Below are 24,511 nucleotides of genomic sequence, written 5' to 3' on the forward strand. Positions count from 1 at the left end.
GTCTGTCAATGCTAAATCTGTACGTAGCTATCTTAGTGGCCATTTGTTTGCTTGCTGTATTGTCCGCTGTGTGGCATGCCCTGTGGTATAATCCCCTCATTTCATTATGCATAAGATGTCACCCCAGGTCATGTTCACAGCGTCTCTGTCCCGGTGCCTTCTCCTCTGAATGGGGTTGTGACAGAAGGGTGTATAAGTCAATGATGATTCTTTTATCTTTTTTTTTGTTTTGTTAGAAGCCATTTTTTTGAAAGGGGTGAGCAATCTATGTGCACTTTGCTGAATGTTTCACTGGGGAACCCAGTGAGGTATCTGTTGATAATGCAGGTGTTCTGTTTTGAAGAATCCGTAGTCCGTTTTTAATTCCTCAAATGACATAACACCATCGGCTTTGAAGTGCCCAATGGACCTGAAGCCTGACCACTTACATGTTGAGAAAGCTGTGGGATGGGGGCCAGGGGTTAGGTCCAGGGTGCCCAATATGGTTGTCAGCCATGATGGGAAGGCTGTCTGGCCCTTTCGAGTGGCCACTTTTACCCCAGGCCGAGACTGTGGCCCGGGTGATGATTGAATAGTATAGGCCCCAGGCAATTTGTTTCCGGTGTAACCACAGTATTTTCCAGAGAAGGCCCTCGGCTGTTGCATGGTCCAGAAAGCACAAGTGATTCTTAGTTTCGTGATGATTCCACTGCACTGGGAAGCGGAGCTGTGCCGCCTGGTAGTTGTGGGTGAGGCTAGGAATCCTGAAGACCCCCTTTACCGCAGATCTGTGGATCTGGTTGCAGTGCATGCATGGGCACTTCCTTTCCAAGACAAAGCGATTCAACTCGGCCTGGAGCGATTTGATTTCTGTTGTGGAAGGGGTAAATGGGAAGGCCTGGAACAGAAATAGGACCCTGGGAAGAGAAGTCTTTTTTAGAGCCATTATTCTCCCTAGCCAGTAAAGACACTAGTGTCTCAATTGGGAATCTCCGCCTTAATATGGCATAGTAAGGTACAATAGTTGGTTGTTACCATGTTGATTATCGTGGAAGCAATCTGTACACCGACGTATGTGATGTAAGAGTCAGCCCATGTTAGTGGTTTACGAGGCGCTAACTGCTACTTTTGAGTGGGTACAACAAAAAGATTTAGGGCCTATGATTTTTGGAGATTGATGTGAACTCTCAACACTTTACCAATTTGCTTCATCTCTTGTTTTTTGTTCGCTATAATAGTATTTGAAATGATGTGTGTTCTTCGTAAAGTTAAAGCATAAGTTTGGGTCAAGTGCTTATGACAAGCATAAATGAATACATTGTGAATATTGTGGCTTTTGTGACTATGTTGAAATTTTGTGTACATGTAGATCCAGCTTCCAGGAAGATATAGTAATGTTGCAGCTTTTTGTCAGCTTGAGTGAAAAAGGCAAATTACTGCGAAAGCCAATTTTGAGAAGCCAGCCATGTGCAGATTTCATGCACTTCAAGTCTGACCAGTCTTCATTACCCAGTTGAGGCTATTGCACAACTAAATATATTTCTGACCTCTTTGCTGCAGCCAGGTTAAGAAAGAGATCGAAGCTGCTCATTCTCGCCTGGGAAACTTATGCATGTTGCATGCTTGTAACATATGTATTGGATACCTGGCAGACATTACTTGGACAACCAGTGCCTGCCTTTTTTCATAGTAACGGGAACCAGATTCTGGACGTGCCATCCCATGTTGCCACTCCCACTTAAATTGAATCCAGATGCATAATAAACAGATCATGACATGGTTGCCTCCACCTTCTGCTTGGTACATGTGATTACAACTGAAAGTGCCCTGGGTTCCTGCTAACCCGGTCCCCAGTGCCATGAGCTCTTTCCCAAAACTGTGCAATGGTTCCCCCAATTGGCAGAACCTTTAGCACCCTCTGTAAGTCCCTAGTAAAGGGTACCCTGGTACCTAGAGCCAGAGGTACTAAAGAGGGTCACTAAGCCCTGCAGCAAAAATTGTGCCACCCTAGAGGACCCCTCACAAGCACATGCATGACTGCCATTGCTGGCTGCATGTCTTGGTGCAGACAAAAGTGAAAACTTGACATATCACACATCCCTGTGTGCCATGTCCCCTACCTCTGCGTATGAAATTTGTAAGTCACCCCTACAGCAAGCCTAACAGCCCTAAGGCAGTGTGCTTAATATTATATGTGAGGACACATCTGCATGAGCAAATATGCCCTGGTGCTGGTCAGTCCTTTTGCTGCAAGTGCAAGTAGCCATCTTAAACCATGTACTGGACACTGGTGAAAACAAGTTCCCCAGATACGTGATGGCTTCACTGAAAATAGGGATGTTTGGTACCAAGCATCTTGTCTTGATAAACCCATTCTAATGCCAGTGTTGGATTTATCAAAACATGCACTCGGAGGGCACCTTAGAGGTTCCCCCTGAAAAGTACCAGCCTCTGGTGTACTTCCTGACTGGATTCTGCCAGCCTGCCACCCGAGACAAGTTTCTGACCTCCTAGGGTTAGAGTCTTTTGCTCTCTGGAGGTAAGGAACAAATGCCTGGAAGAGGGTGTAACACTCCCTCCCACAGGATGGCTTATTGGATAGCCTCCTTGGGCTGGCGAGCTTCAAAGGAACTGCATCCTTGGAGTACAAATCTGTCTCTCCTCACAGGAGAAGGAGCCAACCCCCAACAACTTGCTGGTTCAGCCCAACTGACTTCCTAGCCAGAACCTGCAGCCTCTTTTTACATAGATAGATCTCCATTGAAACACATTGTGCTCCCAGGGCTGATTTGCACCCTGCACCCAGCTGGCCTCATGCTGTTGGTGGTGTACTGTTGGTGCTGCCTTGGACCTTGCCTAGCACTCACCTTAACTCCTGGAGATTGGTCCTGTAAGTCGATATACTGTACCTGTTTGCAGAACTTGTTCTTCCTTCCATAGGATAACATTGCAGAACTCAGAAATTGCACTGTCTACTTTTTAAAGTGAAGAGAATTTATATTTAAAAATGTACTTAACTGTACTATTTTTCTCTGATTGATAAACACATATGTAAAGATACTCGCTATTTTTATGAATTGGTGTGGATCTCCTACTTACGTCATTTTGTCATTTTTAATCATTGTGTGTATTTGCAAATGTCTTACAATGTGTGAAGCATAAGGCTGCTCGGCCACACTTCCCCCTCATACAGCAGTTTGGGATTGCATAGCAAGCCCTGTCCACTAGTAAGGGAACCCTTGGACTCTTTACACAGAATATTAGATTCTAGATATATCACATAAAGAGCCAGTTTCCTACGGATAGCATGTTCAAAACTGACACTTTCATTTGAAATCACAGAGAAATAAAAGCAGAAGGACCAGACATAGCCCTTAAAGTCTGTTAGGCAGTCCCTGAGCCTGCTTACCCACCAACACTAACAAAGAAGGGAGATGAATTCACTAGGATATCCAGCCAGCAAAATGTAATCTCCTACCTACTTCATGTTCACAACCGATCACTGTCAATAAACTCTGCTGCATTTAGAATAACCAGAGAAAATGAAAAATTAACAAATGGGTATGGCATGATAAACAAAGGAACATGAATGTGATCAGTGGATTCCATATCTAGTTACAGGAATGAAAGAATCTACCTCAAAATCCATCCCGTCTCTTGTTGAAGACAGACCGCTTTTCACGAGCCTCCTGTAATAAAAAATATCATAAATTAAAAATACATGCTTGTATACCTGCATATTTATTTATTTGATGAGTTTTATATAGCTCTGGCTAGACCTGGAGGTATCAAGCGCTTTACATGAGGTCCCACAATGTTACAAAGTTACATAAGTTACAAGTTACATTTGTTGCAAAAAAACATTTAAAGAGCATAGAAGACGAGATAAAAGGAGCATAAGAAGGGTAGGGGAGTAAGGTAAAAGGGTAGGAAGGAGATACGGCGGAGAGGCGACGGATAGTCTGCCCAAGGTCCGGCTGGGTAGGTGATGGCCGAGGGGGAAGTCCACAGCCCATCTCCTCTATAGCTAACAAGGTAGCTCCACCGGGCATCAGCCAACCTGCCAGGTCTCAACGGTCAGTGGCAAGTTCACAGATTCCATGCCCTGATGGGTGAGCTGGATGGGGGAATATGCTTGAGGTTTGGTCGATGTCTAATTTTGTCCAAGAGTAGTAGCACAACTTGGTAAAGGACCACTGCATAGAAGGGTAGTGAGTCACCCCTTTTTAACCATTTCATGTTAAAATGACATTCACATTTTCCTTCTCCCCTCCACAGTTCACATCATGGAACAGTGGTTCAGCATAATTCAGCCATTGGCTCTTTTGCACTTTGAGTGATGGGATGTTAACCTGATCACATATGCACACCACCTAAACAGATGGGCACTCTAGGGCCTTAGCTTGTTGGACAATAATTTATTTTGCCAATGTTGTTTTCTTTAAATTCTTTAACTGTTATTTATTTAGTCATTCTTATGCTTTTAAACTATGTGTTCGGGTTATAATAATCCAAAGCCAACAGTAACTTTTCTGTGTGACAATAAGAATACTATTTTCCTGTGATATGCTTTAAAACTATAAAGGGGCTCATATACCTGTTCTGAGTAAACCTTCCTGGTAGGAAAAGTACAGTGTTCTGTCAAAGCTATAAGTGATAGTTATTTTTTTCAGTTGTAAAATTTGTATTGCAAGTATTTGGCCACCATAATTAGGCTGTGCCTTGTTTTTGTCGCATATGCTTGCTAAATAAATAAATAAATAATTATCGAGCAAGCTGGCCACGGTCTGATCCGTTTGCTTTGTCAATGTTTGTTTTTCACATGTAATTTTCAGAACTCGGAGAGCTATTTATACATAAAACATAGGCTCATCAACAAGACGTGCTGTTAAATAGTTTCAAATACAGTGTAATTCTGTAACATGAGCATTTGATTTGTCTGAGACAGCTCAGTATCATTTTTTAAGGCAGTCAGATTTATTTGCATTAAGGAATAAGCATGTCAAAGCCTATAGGTCTCGCCTTTACGAGCTTGACTACAGTGTAAAAAAAAAAAGCCTCCTGCGTGTCCATCCACTTTCTTTTTAGTTACCAATTCAAGTTGGATCTGTAACTAAAAATAAAATGTGCAAACGTTTTTTTCTTTTAAGTGACAAGGAGGCAATGGAGGGGGCCCAGAATCAACATTGAGAGCATTGGGTATGGGAATGACCTGAAAGCAGCATGTAGGAGGACAGGAGGGACATGGAAACAACACGGGGGAGAGCAAGCAGGATGAGTATGCAACAAAGTAGGTGTGGGTGGGGGGCACACAGGCAAAAAAACAATCTGTGGAAGCAGAGATGCCAGTAAAAGCAAGAGATTGTAAAGAGGCAATGCTTCAAGGGAGGGACAACACAACATTGACAAGCTGGGGCACAAGTCAGAAGTAGGCCACTGAGTGACCAGGAATTCCAACCAATGGTAAGCAACGGATGGACTCCAAGCCCGTCTTTGTTGTTGGTAAGCCGCAGTATGCCCCTCAACAGACAAAGCTCACGCTATCTAGTAGGCTTGACCTAAAAACAGCAGAATTTGGGAAAAATGCACATTGCTTGTCTCATTTTAGGGAAAATGTATAGCTGTTTGATAAAGATTTCCTCTGACTTCAGTTATTTTCTTATGAATTGTTCAACCTCTACAGAACCTTACTCTGTGATCTTTAAGAATCAAGATGATCTGAGAAGTTAAATTAAGTACTTTAGGTTTATTTATGTGATATCATTCTCATTCATTTATTGCAGGTCTTGAGAAAACAGCTGACATGGAAATGAACGAAGTGAAACCTCATGAACTTTTAAGAAGACGGAGTAGTGCAAGTTCCTTAGATTCCACAGTGTCATCGGGAATTGGAAGTATCAGCACCCAGACATCTATGCCTGATGATTTTGAGCAGTATGAAGTTATAAAACAGCAAAAAGAAATCATTGAACATGGAATAGAATTGTGAGTGTGCTTCTAATTGGCTTATCATGTGCATTAGTATTTTGTCATTCTTAAACGTTCATGTACACAGTAGTACGTTTCTGTTCAATAACCCTGCTTCCTATTGATACTTATTCTAACAGATTCCTTAAATGAAGGCTTTTCCTCAGGTATCTCAAGGTAAAATGTTGCACCAATGCTGCGTCACTAAAGGCACCGGCGGGCACCCTGAAATGTAGTTAGTAACTCTACCGTAAGCAACAGGCAGGGTATAGCTATGGGTGCTTGAGAGCCAATGACTTCAATTCCTTCATTCAAGATATCCATGGGCTCAGGATCCAGAGCTGCCAGGGGCTTTCCTTAGTATTTTTTTTTTAAGAATGTTTCTCCACGCCTGATGCTGAAATGCCCAGATTCTGAGTGCCTGTGATGGCTTGTTTCATCTTAGTATCCATTGACATTTAACATTTGTGCCTAGATGCACCCCAAGGCAGTCTGTTATAGGGAGGCTGTTAGAACCGTGGTCTCTAGTTGGCAGGGGTATGGACCCTAGCCCAATTAGGGACCACCGCTTCCGACAGGGTAGCTTGGCGCAAAACAGGTAGGCTAAACGCAGGAGGCAATGTGTAAAGTATATGTGCAACACATACCAACAGTAACACTGTAAAAAAAACACTCACAAAAAATAAAAGTACCTTTATCTAAAGATCGTGCAAGATCAAAAAGAAATGGTAAGAATTCACCCTATGCAATCAAAGGGTGTCAGTCAAATGTCTTCTGGGATGGCTGTTACTGTCTTTTAGTTGGGGAACATTAGGGCCAACAAAACAATTCTTCAGTCATTCGCAGTAAAATAAGCCCTTCCCTGATGTTAGCACAGACTGTCTTTCAGTGGGACAAGATTTATGGTAAACAGTGCTGGAAACTGTCTGGGTTCCCACTAGGGTACATATGGTAATGCTTGGAGCTGCTGGATCATATACCCTGATCGTGAACAGCCGTCTGGCCTGGCCCGCAACGGGGTAAATGCGGTCTCCGGATAAGGTGAGCAAGTTCCAATGGGCCAGCCTGCAGTGAGGAAGAGAAACAGTCCCCGTTAGGCCCGCTATTTACTTTGAGGCAGTCCCTGTCAGGCCCGCTATTCCGGTGCAGTCTCTGACACTCGCTCATAAAGAGGGCAGTAACCGCAGCCTACAACTCGCTCCCGCCAGCTTTCCCCACACGGCAGCTCAACTTGCACGCTGTCCATTACCTGAGGCGGGCACCGGCTTCGAGGCTTCGCGGGTCTCCCAGGACGCTGGGTTTCTCGTCACGGCGGAGTCCGGATAGGAGCGGAGCAGCCCTTCCGGCTTCAATGCGGCCGCGCTCTGGGACGAGCCACTCGTTGCCGGGCAACACTCCCGGAGCTGCACCAATTCCAGCGCAGCCCTGCACTGACGTCAGCGGGGCAGCGCACGGGTTTCCCGAGTCTCCCGGGCCAGCGGCGGTGATTCCTGCAGCGGTTTTGGCACGCCTGGACTCGGGCCCACGGCGGTGATCTCTGGGGCAATTTTCACATGGGTGGAAGTCCCACTTTGAGCGCAGCCCCAGGCACTCCGCATGTGGTCAGGTCCCGCACACAAAGTCCTTTTCCCACAGGGCAGTCCGTAATGTGGTTGCCGATCCACACGCACAGCACCACAGAGGCGATTTAAATAATGCGCTCAGTCCACGCTGGCAGCAGTGACGGGGAGATTAAACCGGTGGTTTTTCCACACCCCGTGTGGCAGAGGCAGTTTCTTTAAAGGTCACAGGGCCAGCGAGGCTGCACGCTGGCACAGCGTTGCAAGGCACGTCTTGGAAATGTTGTTTTTCCAGAAAAGGCAGACCTTAAGAATGTTGTGGAGACACTCTGGGGGTGGTATTGTCAGTTCTCCCCAGCAGAGCAGGATCAGCAGGCAGAAGGGCAGCTCAGCAAGTTGGCGCAGCAGTTCCTGGGAGCAGTCAGCCTCCTCACAAGTGGCAATCCTCCTGGCGCAGCAGTCCTCACTCCAGCAGGGATTCTTCCTGGTCCAGCAGTGTAACAGAGATGTGTGGCCAGAACCCTCCCTATTATTCCCAAGGTCAGGTGACCAGGAGGGGCGGCATGTTCTGGAAGAATCTAGGGAGTTGGAAATCTTTGGAAAAATCCAAGAGGCTCTGGGGTGTTCCCTTTCCTACCTGTCTGTCAACAGGGACAAAAGGCTACAGTTGCAAAAAGTCCCAGACTGTGCAGACTATCAGCATGCAGATGGAGGGTAGGCCTCACCACGGGGCCTATGGCTGATACACTAGTGTCACCATGCTTTTAAGGGAGAGCACCTGCACCTCAGCACTGTTTAGCAGTGGTAAGGGGCCCAAAGTCCTAAGTCCAACAAAAATGTGGGGTTTAGTGGGAGGCAAAGAGGGCAATAAATGTAGGGGAAGACCACCCCAGGGCTGACAGGTCTAACAGAGGCCAAATGGGGCTCTCCATCCATTAGTGGCTCTCTGTCAAGAAGCACAAAAAGCATAAGCAGCCATAAGGTGCTCTCTCATTACACCATGCCAAGAAGAAAGAAGACGGAAAGATCGAAGAAATGATATTTTGATCATAAGCCTGTTTTTGGAGGCTTTCTTTGGAGTGAGGTTTCCTAAGGCAAGTTCCGCTTGCCAAGAGGTGCAGGCTTTTAAGGAAGTCAAGCTAGCCCCCTTTGCAAAGGCTGCCTCTCTGAAACACTTGCTCTGGTTGTCAGGGCGCCTAAGGCATCAGCTTGGGCTCGGTGCCAGTGTCTCAGTGCCCAGCACTGGCTGAACATACCACTCAAACTTTTCTGCCTGCAAATATGGTGGTGGTGATGCCTTTTAAGGCCTTTCACTGTGGTAGGCAGCATCCCACCTCGTTATCCCGTCTCCCACTATCCATTGAGCGCAGCATGGATGATAAAGTCTGGTGTAACCTAAAATAATCTGGAGACAGCCAGGACAAAGACCGTCTATTCCTCAATGAGAGTTTTCTGATTTGCTGATAGCCAGTAGTCCATCCATATGTACATGAGTTGTTTGGATCAGATTCCAATCCTATCCAGAAGCCTCAAAACATTTGTTACACAGATGATATGTGGATCTTCCTGACTCCTTAAGACACCAGTTCCCATTTGTTGGCTAACCTTGAGAATCATTTGACTTGGACATATCTGACGTGACTGAATTTACTGCACTTGAGGGCTTATGTTCCGCTGAGCAGGTTTACTTTATTTTAGCAGAGGAACAGTCCATTCAAATTGATTCTGGCAGTGAAACAATTTACTCAAGAATTTTTGCAGTTAAGTGAAGCTTTGATTTATAAGGGGCAGCCCCAGTCACCTCTGGTTGTTTTTATAGGTTCTTCACTGACATATAGAACATCCCCATATATTTGTCTTACTTGTCCTCACTCCCATCACCAGTGAGATTGGTAGCACTGACTTATGATGCCAAAGTAACAGTGCCTTTTGGGAGGCAGCCTTAAAGACTAGATCTTTTGGGCAAAAATATTTTTGCCCTCACAAGCCAAGTCTTTAAACATGGTGTTAATTATTGCTAAATATTTGATTGCTCTTTGGGAAACGGCAATCTTTGCTGCACCCAGCCTATCAAAGCTGATGAGAAAATAATTTACAGAGATTTTCTGTGATGGTATGGACAGTGTCATGTAATCTACTGCATTACACTGTAGATGGTGTGATTATGTATTCTTGCCAAGCATTGGGATAGTCTATGGCATCCACCCTTGTACTATGTCATGGTATGCTGCGTTAATCCCAAAATACATCCTGAGGCTATAGGCTTATGTTCATTTTGTGTCTTTCTAATTGTTCCTTTTTACTGCAGATTTCACACAGTATGACTATCCTTTAGGTGCCATACAATCCAGTAATTTATTTCCCAGTGTCAGCTCCCCTGAGCTGCCACATGGCACCATTGAGCCTCGACCACTACATATGGTGCCAATTGGAGCCAGATTCAGTTTTTTCATGCCCCAGAGCTCTTCTCATAGCTTTGCCAGTAAAATGTCATCCAACACCATGCTTCCACAGGCTTTGGCCTTTATGCCACTTCAGGTGAGGCCAATACCTGCTAAGGCGCTGATCCCTGTGCCCTAATCTCTGCCTACAATGTTACTGCCTGATGCCGCAATTATAACCAGTTTTGGACACCACCGTTAAAACCTTTGAAGTCGAATTACATTATCTGAATGACAAACAAAAATGTTCAGGTTTGCTTTGGTGATGTACTTTTAACTCAGCCAACTTCCTGAAGTCTAGAGATTTGCCCAAATGAAGGATCTTTTTAGATCTGATTCTACTGACCAAGCCAATCATGTCTAAGACTTTGCTGTACAAAGTTTGATGATTTGGAGGATAACCTCCTCCCCTCTCACAACGCAGTCGCTGCCTATACCTGGTCTTTCAAAATGCATTTGGTCTGAAAAAATCCACGTAAGGGTACATTCCTTGCACCTCTGGGCCTCCTTTTTAGGTCTCGCCTGGCGTAAGACTGCGCAGACATGCGCAGTCTCGCTGGCGAGATTTAATGATTTGAGGAGATTTCTCTAGTGGGCTTTAAGCCCCGCCCCTCTTTTCCATTGGCTGGCGTCACCGTTTATGCTAAACGGTGGCCAGCCATTGGAAAAGAGCGTCTAGTGACGTACACTTTTCTCTTTTAGAGCCGTCCCAGTTGGACTGGCTCGGTTCCTTTACGTTTGTGGTAAAAGCTTTTCTTATCTTTATGGGGCCATGTGTTTCAAACATATGGCCCCATAAAGACAAGAAAGCTTTCATAAAGGACGAAAGTGAAAGCAGACTGGGGAGCAGTGGGGGCTCTGCAGGTGCCTGTGCGGGAGGGAGGGCGGGTCATCGGAGGGACAGATCACTTGTTTAGTTGTGGTATTCCTTAACGTGAAACCTTCACTTGAGATTCAAGCAAACCAAATTTCCCACGGGTTGGTGCAATTTTATTTCTTATTATTATTTGATTTAACAATTTTGCAAGCCCCCAAGTGTGTAATATGCTCTGGGAACCAGGCCTTACGTGTTTAAGACGTTTTACGATTGTGTTACGTCTTGTGTTACGTTCTCCAAGCAGGTGTCGTTACTCTTTAAATAAATGAAGATGATGAATATTGGAGACATCCTTTCAGAGTTGTCCTCTCATCGCAGACCTGTATGTGAGACTCGACATAACGCCTTCCAGCCAGCCCCGCCAGTTCTCACAGCCCCAGACACTCTCCCACGTCTAGACACACAAATCGGCACAAATACATGAGCAAAACAGCGACCAGCTTTTACTTGCACTGACGGCTGCGAAGAGTTCTAGACACAGCTCCCTGCCCCCATTCTCTATGACCATCCATGCTGGTGCGCGCCAGAGGCCACTGAACGTCCACCTAATCCATCGTGACTCGATCTGGGGACACGTGCGTCATTCTGCGTAGCCTGACCGGCCCAGGCGGCGCTGCTTACCTGCCGTATCTCTGTCTGCGGGGGATGGTGAGAGGATGTGGTCCGTCGGCTACGCTGCCGACTCTGGTGCAGGAAACCAGGGTTCGAGCCTCGAGGTCGCGTCCACATCCTGTGATTCTGGGCAAAATCACTTAATCTCCCCGTGCCTGAATGTGTAATGTAAATATGGTGCTATGTAAAGCGCTCCGATACCTTCGGGTCGAGTTCGCGCGATATAAATATAAATAAAATGGTAGCGTGTGCGTGCGTCACGCAGCCCGCTGACTGAGAGGCCTGCAGCGTGGATTAGGTGCATCATCACTGCAGCTGTCGTCTTGTCAATGCATACATTAGGAGCATTCAGATATCTCTATGCATTAGGCGCGTTCAGCTATCACCCGCTTTCTAATTCTCAGATGCAGAGACAGCGCCTTACTACATATGCATGTGTGCATCACACACACAGACACACTTATGTATGCATATGAAAAGGTTGGAGGGAGCAACTAATCGGTCTCGCCTTTTATTAAGTTAAAGCCATTTGCTTTGCTATACAATACCATTAGCAAAGCAAATGGCTTTAACTTAATCAAAGGCGAGACCGATTGCATTTTCAATGCTTGTATTCAAGTGGTATGAAAAGCCTTAGAAGAACTAAAATTAACTTTGCCTGCTAATGAGCCAAACCTAACATTTCAACAGAAATTGTAAAGCCTTCCTTTGCAGTTTCAGTGCCTGAGACGAGCCCTTCCCTGGACGTCAGTCCGTAGACAAATATAGCCTAATGACACAGACCTGCACCTTTTGACCCAAATTGTTGGTCTCTTCCGTCTCCAACAAGCCTTTTTATCCAAGCTAATTTGAACCCAAGTGCCTTTACTGTGCCCACTCTGCACCAAAAGATTTATGCTTCCGGCATCGTCACCCTTTGCGTGGCGAATAAGTTATTCCGGGATGCTATCTACATTCCTTGTTGCAGTTGGCGAAATTGACTGTCATCATCTTACCTGACCACATGAAGAAGCCTTTCTCTGATCTCTTCAACAGTGGTTTGTATGCTCCCTAACAGATTCTGAAGTTTTACGAGGATTCCGCAGACACTGTGGCTTAACCTAAGGGCACAGCCACCACCTTACATCACCATGCTTTCAGGTGAAGCATTTTCACATCGTGACAGACTACAAAGGTCATATTCTATTATTAAATTGGCAGGGAGAAGCAGGCTCTGTTCTCTTTTCCAGGGGGTCAGATAGGTCATTCATTGGGCTGTAGGCACAGGAATTGTTTTTTCAACAGATCATTTGGTGGGGAAGGAGATTCAGATAGCATCCTTTCCGGAGAGAATGTTCTCTGTGATCTGTCAGTGGGAGCTAGCTCAGGAAGTACTGGATCTGGGGTTAGCCATGATGGGCTCCCCTCTGATCAATCATTTAGCTACTACTGTGAACAGAAAGGAACTCTATGTTTTCCAAGACAATGTGCCTCTAATGGTTTCTCATGGTTTTACTCATTCTTCCCTAAACACATAATCTGTATTAAGCCTTCTGCCATTCCCTTTGATTTGGAGGGTACTGTAAAAAATCAGGCTACACAATAGTAGAGTGATCGGGATAGATAGCTCTTGTTAGGATAAGGCTGTTTATTCTACCAGATGGTCTGCGCACACTTTTTTGTGTTCAGCTAAGACTCTATCTCTGGCAGTCAGGTCTCACTCACATTTTTCAGTTTCTCTCTTTAGCAAAGAAGGGGCTGATGATTGGGGCTGGAACGAGTTCCTCGCTGCCATTTCAGCGTGTCTTTTATTGCCTGACCATGGTTCACTTTTGAAGCTCCTTAAGTTTCTTCTGTTGAAGGAGGTTTAGTGCTATTGCAGGAATGCGCTGTAGGATTCCAGAAAATAGAAATATGAAAACGCACCTGTTAGTATTATTTTCTAGGACTTTAAAATTGCTCATAAATTGCTCTATGAATGCAAATTTCTCCACCAAGGTGATTAAGCATGCATCGAAGACCTACTGTATTGGAAGAAGCATACAACATTTATAGGTGTTTATAGGTGGTAAAGATGCATTATCAATACAAGGTCATATCATTTATCCTCTTGTACATTTTTAAATGTATGATAGTCATCCCGCTCTAGACAGTAGGAGCATATAATTCACCGCCTCCTAAAAACCTCAGCATAATGTATAAAGTATACACTTGTTTTCCATTGTGACTTCTAGAAAAATGAATCTGGATTTCTTTTTTCGCTATGTCATTAAGCATGTTTTAGAGGCGCTGCTATGCTGCCAATCCTATATTGAAGCTCAATACTGTCATTTTTAAATTCATGAGTTCTCACCCAAATCCACTCTCCAACACCTTTCTTTGAACGGGAATGCTGGCTTCATATTAATTATAACCCCACTCCAAGCGTATGAGAAAATACAGATTTATCCTCTACGGAGCCACACACTATTTCTCAAGGGAATAGTAAGTTTGAGAAGTTATCTTTCCTTTCATTTGTATCGTTCCTATGTACTTGGTTTCTAACTTATCTACATTAAATTATTTGTTATCCATCTTCTCAGATTCTCCTTTCCTGGAGGAGAGTGCTTTCCAGGACCAGACTTTCAAGAGCCCTTCATTACTATTTAGAAAAAGAACTGCATCAACTGTTGTTCTGTCTATACAGGCCTTGAATCTTCTAAATACTATATTTCTTGGTGTATTGTTTTAATACTGTGTTAGCAAAATTAAAACCAAGTCCTAACGGGTAATCTGACTGCTCTTTACACATTGGGAAAAGTAACCTCCTTGGCCCTGGTAAGTGCAGTTTGCAAGGCAGCCAACTTGATATCCGGCAATAATTAATGTTACGGTTGTGACTTCCTCTCAGATAGCCAAGTGTCACTTTAGTCAGTTGTTCCTACATTCCCTGGTTTTGTTTTGATATTTAATTGATCTATTTGAATTCAGATCAGCTCTTGGGTATGAGCCTGCTATTCTATTTGTTGTTTGTTTTTTATCAGTTAGATATCCAATTGTTTTAAATATAAAGTTTACTTGCTTGTACTTCTTGTTCTGTATCGTTGGAATCTTCAATTACATTATAGAAAGCCCTACCCTTCCTCTGTGGTCCCAGTGGCATGGCAAAGCATTGAAGGAGGAGTGTCCTACTAACCTGTCTGTCATGGCCTACTAGTCATCACCTTTACATTCATATTCCTTTCCACGGTAGGATCAGGTAGGTACTGTCGGTAATGGCTGGAACCGAGGTCAACCAAGATACATGAAGTAAGAGGCTTCAGAGGATGGCGAATCAGCCAGTGAAAGTAGACCGAACTTAGAAGATGGGGGAATCGGGAGGAGTGCTGTGAGTGAACGATGAAGGAACAAGAGACGCCACCTGACATACCGATGAGCATGTGGCAAAAAAGATCACAAAGACCGAAGAGGGCTGACCCTTGAAGGAGAGCTATCGGCAGGAAAACAGTGTCCACTGCTATACAGGTCTCTGCTGCCAATCAGAAACAGGTGCTGTATTCCTGCTCACCTGGTCCCTGAATTTAGGTCACAACATCAGCCAAATGTGCTGGAAGTAGTTGGGAAATAGCAAGCTTCACTAGTCAAAAGGGTGATAAGGCGTTATGTGTGACACCCTTTTAAAGTTTTCACTATCACTATGAAACCTAAGGCGAGTGGGTGTTCTTTCTTCATGGAGACACCTCAAATGTTTTAATTACAGAGCAATAAGAGACCTCACAAAAGGAGTGGTGACAAGTGCACAAAATACCTAACAAATCCCTGTAATTATTTTTAACAAATGTATAATCTGTTTTCTGTGGGGAGCAAAAAGACTTGGGTAAAAAACATATCGGGCACATAAAGAGTAGTATAGCGCTGCCCAGGATCACACAAGTAGTAAGAGGAGAAAAAGGGATCCAAAGGGGAAGCCTGTACAAGATGGCTAAGACTCAGAAAGGAAGGGCACTCACAAGGCAATTTAGCATTCAGACAAACTACACCCAGGACGGACGTGTAAGACATATAATACAAGCCCAGAAACACCGAAGCAAGAATCCCCACTGACCAGTTCAAATCTCATGTCCAGCCATCTTGGGGCTAGTAACAATAAAACGTTCTGAGTGTTGTTGCTATACTTCTTTGCGTATTCAGAAACGCTGTCAAAATTAATTGATTTTCAACTGCCAATGTGATCAATTATGGAGTATGCGCCCATAATATCTGTATTTTTCAGCTGCATTAATACTCATTCCCATTAATCCCCAATGCATTTAATTTCTTTAGGTGGATATTGATGTCTTAATGTTGCTACTTCTACAGACAGGCCAATAAAATCTCTTAATATTATTTTTTTGTGAGAATTTAAATGTATAGAAAAGTAGTTCTATGTGCAAAAGAAGATTTTCTTCTCAAAGTTACTCCAGGATCACTCGTATGAATAGGGGTTGTCAATATTTATGACTTCAGTGATTAGTCCAAAGAACTAGGTTTCTGGTTAGAAAGATGCTTGCAGAAAAGCAGGGGGCAATTTTGCTAGCAGAGAGGCACACATTATTTAAAGTGATGTGTGGTAGGAGAGGAGTAGAATTTTAATTGGGGAGAATAACTGGTTGGAAGAAGGCATTGCAATCATGCTACCTGATTTTGTTTTGTTAGTAGCTGTCTTGAGGTCATCAAGGGCTTGCTTGTTATGTATCATGTTTCTTAGGTCTCAGAGTTCCTGCATCTGCTGAAATGGGTGAAGATCTGCATCTTGAGGGAGCAAATGTTGGGTACGATGTGGAGGGCTGGGAATTGGGACAGCAGAATTGAGGAGGAGAGTAGCGTTAACAAAGATAGATTGTGTACTTACATGAGAAGGAGTTGAAAAGGAGAACCAAGTCGTGATTGATCTGGGGAAGAACGGCAGGGACTGAGTCTGGTGCAGTACACCATGTGTTCTATTATTGAGTACAGTACGTTTTCACCTGTAGGTGCGATTACCGAAAGTGGAAACAAAACGTAAAAGGTTTTCATTACTGATATTTCTGTGATAATCTTTGGATATTTTTATATTCTTTTATTCATTAGATCAGTTAAGATTTATTGCTTATTTCAAACTGTGCATGAAGCTCATAGTAGCACGAAATAACATGTCAATGTTCTCGGTTTATTACTTGTCCGTGATAAAGAAAACATTGGTTTCTAAAATATGTGTATGTTCCTATGAACAGATTTAATAAGAAGCCAAAGAGAGGAATACAATATCTTCAAGAACAGGAAATGCTTGGTTCCACACCAGAAGACATTGCACAGTTTTTACACCAAGAAGATCGCCTCGATTTTGTAAGTTGTAAAGGCTAATATTGACAGCAAGAATATTTATTGTTTTGTAATGGAAGAGATTTTTATGTTTAATGTTAATCCATAATGTTGTGTTTTACTTAGCTCTTTGAACTTTGGAGTGAGCAACTGCATCAATGATGTTATTATTGAAAACCAATGCATAAATATTCTGCCAAGAAAATGCAACTCCTTTCTCTTTTTGTTCACCTCCTCGACTATGATTTATTTACTAGTTACTTTCCCTTAACAAAATCTTGAGAAAAAAAGAAGCTAACATCTAAGACACAATACAACTCCTTGTCACCTAAACAGCCTGATTTCCATAGCATTATGTGACTTTTAAAATTCACACTTGACTGTGGGAGAAAAAACAAGAATTTAAAATCCCTGGAAAAAGGCAATCCTACTAGTTGACATACCCCCAGATTAAGGGAGTAACTTTTACAATTTACCTGATGACTCCTCATCTTGGTAACTCCCTCGAGTAGCACCCATTTCAGGCAGGGTGGAATAAGAGCGCTGCTCTTCACTGACTACCTCCAGAGACAACACGCTCCATCCTCCCTTGCCTATTATTGATACAATCAGAAGCATGACCAAGCTGGGCTAAGGTTTGCATGTGGGGTGCGATCAGCTCTCTCTGGCAGAGTATCATCAAGTCCGAGGCTTTTTGTCGTGGTGCTGGAAGAGATATTTTTATGTGGGAGTTAACCTTTCACAAGCCATTGGAAAGAAAAGTCTGCTGCTTTTGAAGAAAGTTGAATTATTGCTTTTGGCACGGACAGAAACTAAAGCAGGGGTATGAAAGAAACAGGAAATCAATGTGGTTCTTATTGAGTTTCTTTCTGTTTTGTGAGTCCACCAGAAACATATGAACAAACTTGGGGGTTTGCAGGAAAAGAGGAATTTGCTGACAAAGGGCTCTTGATGTTGGGTTTCTCCAACCAATGTTCAAGCACAGTTGGGGCCCTCATTGCGGCAAGCAGACAGTCAAGAATCTGAGGTTATGACAGCAATGATTAAAGCGGGTACACTTACTATAAGTCGACCTGCACCCAAGACTGCTAGCTGATAAGCCAGCATCTGTAAAGAATGGAGATTCAGTACTTGCCCTGCTCAGCATGCTTGTTACTATGATGCATCATAATTAAGGCTCCCTGTTTTCCTATTTACGGATTTTTACAGATAAATACAGACAGAAAGCAATGTGTTTTCTGTCTGCATTTATTTTTTAAAGTGGATAAATACAGAAAATTGTGCTTCTTATAAGTGATTCTCCGTGCAGTCTTTCATGAACTATATGCCAGCAGCTGAGCAGATGGACAGCAAGAGAAATTAAAAAACTGGATGAAATTTCTTTAAATAACAGCATATGTCAACATACATTTATGACATAATGCTAGTATATACCAGTGGATGTACTGTTATGTAATATTTGGCAGCTTAAATAGCTAAAAACCGACAGACATCATAGTATGAGTGCTCATCTATCAGTTCAATAGATATGGAAATGTACAGTTTTACAACTTCATTTATAAGTAAAGTACAAAATAAATATGGATAAATACAGATAAAATGGCCAAAAAATAAATATGGATAAATACAGACGGAAATGGCCAAAAAATAAATATCCTAAAACCGGGAGCCTTAATCATAATTTCGCCACGTATAACAGTGTAAATCCCAGTTGGATTCAGTTGCCTAACTGGAATCTTAGGGTTTTGCCTGGGAAAGAGGGGTTTGCTGACAAAGGGCGCTTGACGTTGAGGCAGAGATTCTGTCTCATTGTGACAAGCAAGCACTCAAAAAATAATAGGCCTGCTCTGGGGGACCTTGACTTCCCTCCTTCAGCACCCTACGTCAGAAAGCCTGGTAATGCTTACCTCTAAAATCCTGCTCAACCCTAATGTAATTATGACCACCCTGCTGCACAGAGAGTTGAAACGCATGTCGGTGTTTGCTAAGAGAATGCTATTTTCAGACAACCTTGCACTTAGGCCAGTAAACACCTGCTACCTCTTGGGGACAGCACATTCTAGGATCTGTTGCTGGGCATGTTACCTGCTATCCTAGATGATGCAAGGCCCAATCTTCAATGCCTTATCCAAGATGGCCATGATGCACCAAGGTACTCCATCCACTCGGAACTATTTGGAAAGGGCAGTCTGGGCTAGTGTGATACTCTGGCGCCACCCTTGGATTCCCTCCACCTGTTGTTTGAGCGATGTACAACAGTATCTAACGAACATGCAATTCAGTGGAACACCTTTCTTTGGAGAGAAGGCGGATTCAGCCCAGGAGCGCTTTAATAAGAGCAAAGCAGCAGTCCACTCCCTTGGGTTAGCACCAGACTCCCAACATTTTCCCAGCAGTTTTAGACCTTTTGTGGCTTTAGAAGGGGGTTTCAACAGCGGCAGCATCACACCTTGCCACAACAGCAACAGCAAAAGGCCTTCCAAACTTTTCAAGGCAGAAGTTCGGATCTGGCCATCAATGTCCAGGCCCTCAGTGACAATTAACTACCCAAATCCCCCTTCCCTTTCCTCTGCAGGTGTGACCTTTCCAGTGTATTTTCTGCAACATGTATTTTTATTTTTGTGGGCTGCACTTTACAGGTAATTGGGAAATACTTCTTTGTACTGCACCAATATTATTTCCTTCTTTTCTTTCCCTTTCCAGTCCTCCTTGTTTACACCTATTCAAAGGTTTGCTTTTTTGCTTTATTCATTCTTCTGTGCCCTAAGACACAGCAGACCCCATGCTTTCTCATCCCCTTTCATGTCCTTTTATGGTCTCTGGCAGTTCTGTCGTGCTCCTTGACTGCTCTTCTCCATGTCTTCAGTGGACAGATGAGGTATATTACCATAATCTGCAAGGAAGGAAGTAATTGAAAAAGTGGCAATGCTCTTCACAGTCTATGTTAATAGAAAGTAGTTTCTTAGAATTATTTGGTGGTAAAAGAAGAATTTTGGTACTGTCTCAATCTGTATGTCAAAAGGCAAATTGTAAGTGAGCTGTACAGGCAAGTACCATACCAAGATCCCAAGTCTCAACTGTAGATCTGCACCTCTACTTTGTTCCCTTTCAGTGTATGGAAGAATGCCTTAATTTATTATTCATGTACAGCAGCATGATGGGCACATAAGGTGGTAGCAGACTTTTTTTGCCAAACCTCAGGAATATTTGCATGTCTTGACCATGTAAAGGACCACAACCACATATAAAAAAATAAGTGATACAAGAGACCAGCTTTGTTTATTTGACAGGATTCGACGAAGCACTAAGCACCAGGGCACTCAGCAGGGCAAAAGATGGAAAACTGATGAAAATCATACACTGGGAATGGTTTAGGACAAAGAAATTGAAGCAACATAGAATAGTCCTGCAATAACTGTTTGGGCACGCTCCCAGAGACTTGAACAATATGGCATGACACACTGGCTTAAGACACTCCTGCATAATCCAACAGGGGGCATGGCATTGACTTCATCATCATTCATCACCTGCCATAACTCATCCAGCTGTCATCTACTCAGCTTTGAAATCTGCCTGGAAGTTGAGAAGGTGAAGGAGAAGGCTTAACATATGTTTGAGGTTTTAATTGAACAACTCTCATGGAGCTTAACTGTATAGGCCTTGTTTATGATAGGAACGAAGATTTGTAAGTCGCACCATTACCTCCACAGCCTTCAGGTACACTTATCTGAACAACAATTCCTATGGTCGGAGGCAGCTGGAAAACTCATCTTTTCACATCTTCACTTTTTTCATGCTGGAATATTTGCATAGCTGATTCATTTTTCACTTCATAACTCAGAAAAACTTTATTAGGTTTAAATTGAACTTTGTATACAATTGTTTAATTGCTGAGCATAAGGAAGGTATGTATTTTCTATGCAAAGCACCTGATTGGTTGTGTAAGGCTTGAAACTTGAAAAACTGCCCGTTAATGTTTGTTTTTATTTGTTTATAGATTGTATTTCTGTTTTGAACAGTCAGCCAAATTTGCTAAGATACAATGTTAAGTTTGCAACAGCAAGAAAAGATAATGGAGTAACTTTATGTATAGACTCTTAAGCCCGCTTTCATCACCAATGGAGAATTAAATTACATTTTCTGCAGTACTCCCCAAATCTGCTTGTATTGTCTTTCACATAGACAGGACTACATTGGAAAGCCCTAACGCTGCTAGAGAAAGACTAAACAAAACCACCTAATTGAAAAAAAAAAATCTTAATTGGCACTTATGAACATAATTAACAAAAACATTTGTTTACAGATGTATTGGACCAAAACAAATCAAAATCAGCTAAAGACACTTACAAAAATAAATAAATAAGCCATATAATTCACAAAAGGTTGAGCTGATCTGTTTTTCACAGACTGATGTATCTAGGTACATTTCCATTGGAAGCTCTTGTAATGCAAATTTCTATAAAAATGTTTTTCAGAAAACAATGGTTTCAGTTCTCTGTGTACAAGTACCTTAATGCTCAAGATTTTAAGCCTGTTTATTTAGTTAGGTTAGTTCGGCGGGTGTTGAGACTGACCTTTCTGTACCTTTGAATATCTAACATGATAGAGAAACAATATAATGCAGTATGCTATGAAATATGTATTGATTTAACCTTTTTGTTTCCTGACAGACCCAAGTTGGAGATTTTTTAGGAGACCCCAGCAAGTTTCACAGGGATGTGATGTACTCTTATGTTGACCAGCTAGATTTCATGGGGAAAGACTTTGTTTCAGCTTTACGTATATTTCTGGAAGGATTTCGACTGCCGGGAGAAGCCCAGAAAATTGATCGGCTCATGGAGAAATTTGCTGCCCGATATCTAGAATGCAACCAAGGGTAGGATCTCTTTTGAACTATTAAGACGACAATACTGTGCCGCATAAATGTGTGGTTTGACATGATAATGCAAAATATTTGTCTGGTTAGGGAAACTGCCAAAGATAATCTACAAAATACTTATAAACTCCGGAGAAAAGAGAGGTTTATGATTCATGAGCATAAGAGAATATTATAAGCAACACAACTGCTTATAATGTGAGAGTTGTCACAGAAAATTGGATAAACAATTGGCCTATACAGACAGGTAGCCGCAGGGGACATCAATATTTCCTTTTATTAGAAAGGAACAACAGAAATTAGTGGTGGTGACTCTCCTGCTCTCAAAGTTGGACTATTGTAATGGCCTATTTTTGGGAATTGACAAGACCCAAATGAACAGACTTCAATCATTACAGCATGCTGCTGCGCGACTGCTTCTGGATATACCCAAAGGTAAACCTACCTCTGAGGCTATCCGTACCTTGCACTGGCTTCCAATGCAGGATCGTGTTGAATTTAAGGCCTTATGCTTGGTCCACAAAGCTTTTTATGGAGGCGGTGCCAGGGCTATGTGGACACTGTTTAGACACTATATTCCGGCTCGACCATTACGATCCGGTACTCAGAATCTTCTTTGCCTGGATAGGATCAGGAAGGCAAGCGTTCTCCCACCGGGCGGCTCTATTATGGAATTCGTTGCCTTTAGCCATGCGCCTACAATCTAACAGATTGGCGTTTAGGAGAGCTTTGAAAACCTTGCTATTTTCCAGGACAAAGTTGCATGTAACAGGCTATTGGTTTTACTAGGTTCCTACCTCCCCTTTCGCCAAGACGCCACGGCATACGAGCGCTTTATAAGCATATATCCTATCCTATCCTATGGTACTTGCTTTTGCTGGCATAGAAATATGAACACCAAAATGTATACTGTAGCCAAGTCCTAATAGATGAGTGGGACAGAAAGGCAATGTCCTGTAAAATAACATGTTTCTAAAGGCCGGAGGAGGTAGCAAGGCGAGCTGGCACACACTCCTCATAAGGCGTGTCTCACCTGGCATGCGCTATTGCCCAATCCTCCACAGTTAGAGAGACCATGATGAAAATAGTCACATACTGGTCCTATATGCCAGCCCATGTACACGATTGGTACCCCAGGAGGGGCGGGTGGTGCTGGTGGGGCGGCAACATAGGTATGGTGCTTCATCTTCTCTCGTGCTGCCCCCAAGTTAAATTTCTATTGGAAAAATGTATTAGATGACTGATAAAATAACCATGATTGTGATTCATTGCTTTCTTGTATATACTCTGTTGGGCCTCCCTAACAGACAAACATTCACATTGCTTTCACTTGGAGGTAGGCAGACAGAGCTTGTACTTTGCACTGCACACCAAGTAATTCTTTGTCTCTGGGATACTGATAAGATCCCAGAGTGTAGAAGCTTGTTATATTGTATTTAGGATTTTCTGGCCATGGAGGAACTAACAATAACCATGGAGCATAACAAAGGAGCTTTTCTTGACACATAGTCCCTGTTCATAACCTTTCTGCACAGTTTAATGAACTAACCTGCTCTCGATACTTAAGTCTTATGCATTTTGCGCTAACTACGCCAGAATTCAGTCTGAGACAATTTACCCCTCTGGGGGGGATGTGTCAGGCCATTAACATATAACACTAGGAGAAACACCATCAGGCATATAGCGTGAATCTTTTTTCATTGCTGTGAGCTTATCCTTTCCCTTTTGCAGGTGTTATGGGGAGGGGTACGTGGGGAGAGTTATTATTTTCATGAACTCTAGCATGTACAAGCTTCTTTTATGGATATGCCATTTGATGGTTTGCGCTTTTTTTGGGTGAAATTCAATGAAAAAATGACAGTCTCCCCAACAACTACAGCACTCACCCTAGTTTATTCAAGGCAGAGGACATGGCCTGCCAGGCAACGCACAGGCCAGCGGGGGCACCAGTCCATCCACTTCCATTCCCCTGAAGCAGTAGCCACCAATCCACTTTATTTTGCCGTTAGTGGCACACACCCATCCTGGGTGCAAGATTTAGCACTTCCTTACAGTGTGGCGATCCATCATGTCCAACAGATGGGTTTGAATATTGTTGAGCATGACTATGGCATATCCTTCATTTTTGTCCTGCCAAACCTTTCTCCCACATCAGCACAACTTTGAGAGGAGACTGTGCAAAGGTGATAGCGAGAAGGTTCCGCACTCAGAAAGAGGAGAGCGTTGTTACTCTCAATCAATTAATCAGGGTTTTGTAGCGCGCACTACTCACCCGTTCGGGTCTCAAGGCGCTGAGGGGTGTGTGAGAGCAGCTCCGTTGGGGCCATTCGAAGAGCCAAGTCTTGAGGTCTTTCCTGAATTGGTGCAGTGTCCGGCTTTGCTGGAGGTGAAGGGGGAGATCATTCCAGGTCTTGGCTGCAAGGTAGGAGAAGCACCTTCCACCCACTTTGGTCCGCCTAGAAACGTGGGATGGTGACTAGGGAGCGGTCGGCTGAACAAAGGTTTCTCTTAATGGCGTGGAAGGAGAGGCGGTCGTTGAGGTATTGCGGTCCAATATTGTGGAGGGCCTTGTAGGTGTGTGTGAGCAGCTTGAAAGTTATTCTACTTTCGACGGGGAGCCAGTGGTGGTCCCGGAAGTGTGGGTTGATGTGGTTGTGCCGTGGGATGTCGAGGATTAGTCTGGCTGTGACGGTCTGGAGTTTGTGAAGGAGTTTTTTGTTGAATCCGGCTTAGAGGGCATTGCCGTAGTCCAGTCTGCTGGTGACGAGTGCATGAGTGACCATTTTCCTGGAGTCGGGGGGGATCCACTTCAATGTCTTACATAGTATGCCGAGGGTGTTGAAGCATGCGGGGGAGACGGCGTTTATCTGGCGATTCATGGTGAGTGATGAGTCCAGCATGA

General features: G+C 43.4%; 1 protein-coding gene across 2 annotated transcripts in view; it reads left to right on the forward strand.

Moving 5' to 3' along the window:
- ARFGEF2 (ARF guanine nucleotide exchange factor 2) overlaps window positions 1-24,511 on the forward strand; it is a 629,301-nt gene that overhangs the window by 244,694 nt on the left and 360,096 nt on the right. For both annotated transcript variants that reach the window (XM_085619427.1, XM_085619428.1), the window contains exons 14-16: window positions 5,763-5,964; window positions 16,646-16,757; window positions 21,404-21,609. In XM_085619427.1, coding sequence (XP_085475553.1) covers window positions 5,763-5,964; window positions 16,646-16,757; window positions 21,404-21,609 — 520 coding nt within the window. The remainder of the gene's footprint in view (window positions 1-5,762; window positions 5,965-16,645; window positions 16,758-21,403; window positions 21,610-24,511) is intronic.

This window comes from Triturus cristatus, chromosome 7 (assembly GCF_964204655.1).
Source record: "Triturus cristatus chromosome 7, aTriCri1.1, whole genome shotgun sequence".
NCBI lineage: Eukaryota > Metazoa > Chordata > Amphibia > Caudata > Salamandridae > Triturus > Triturus cristatus.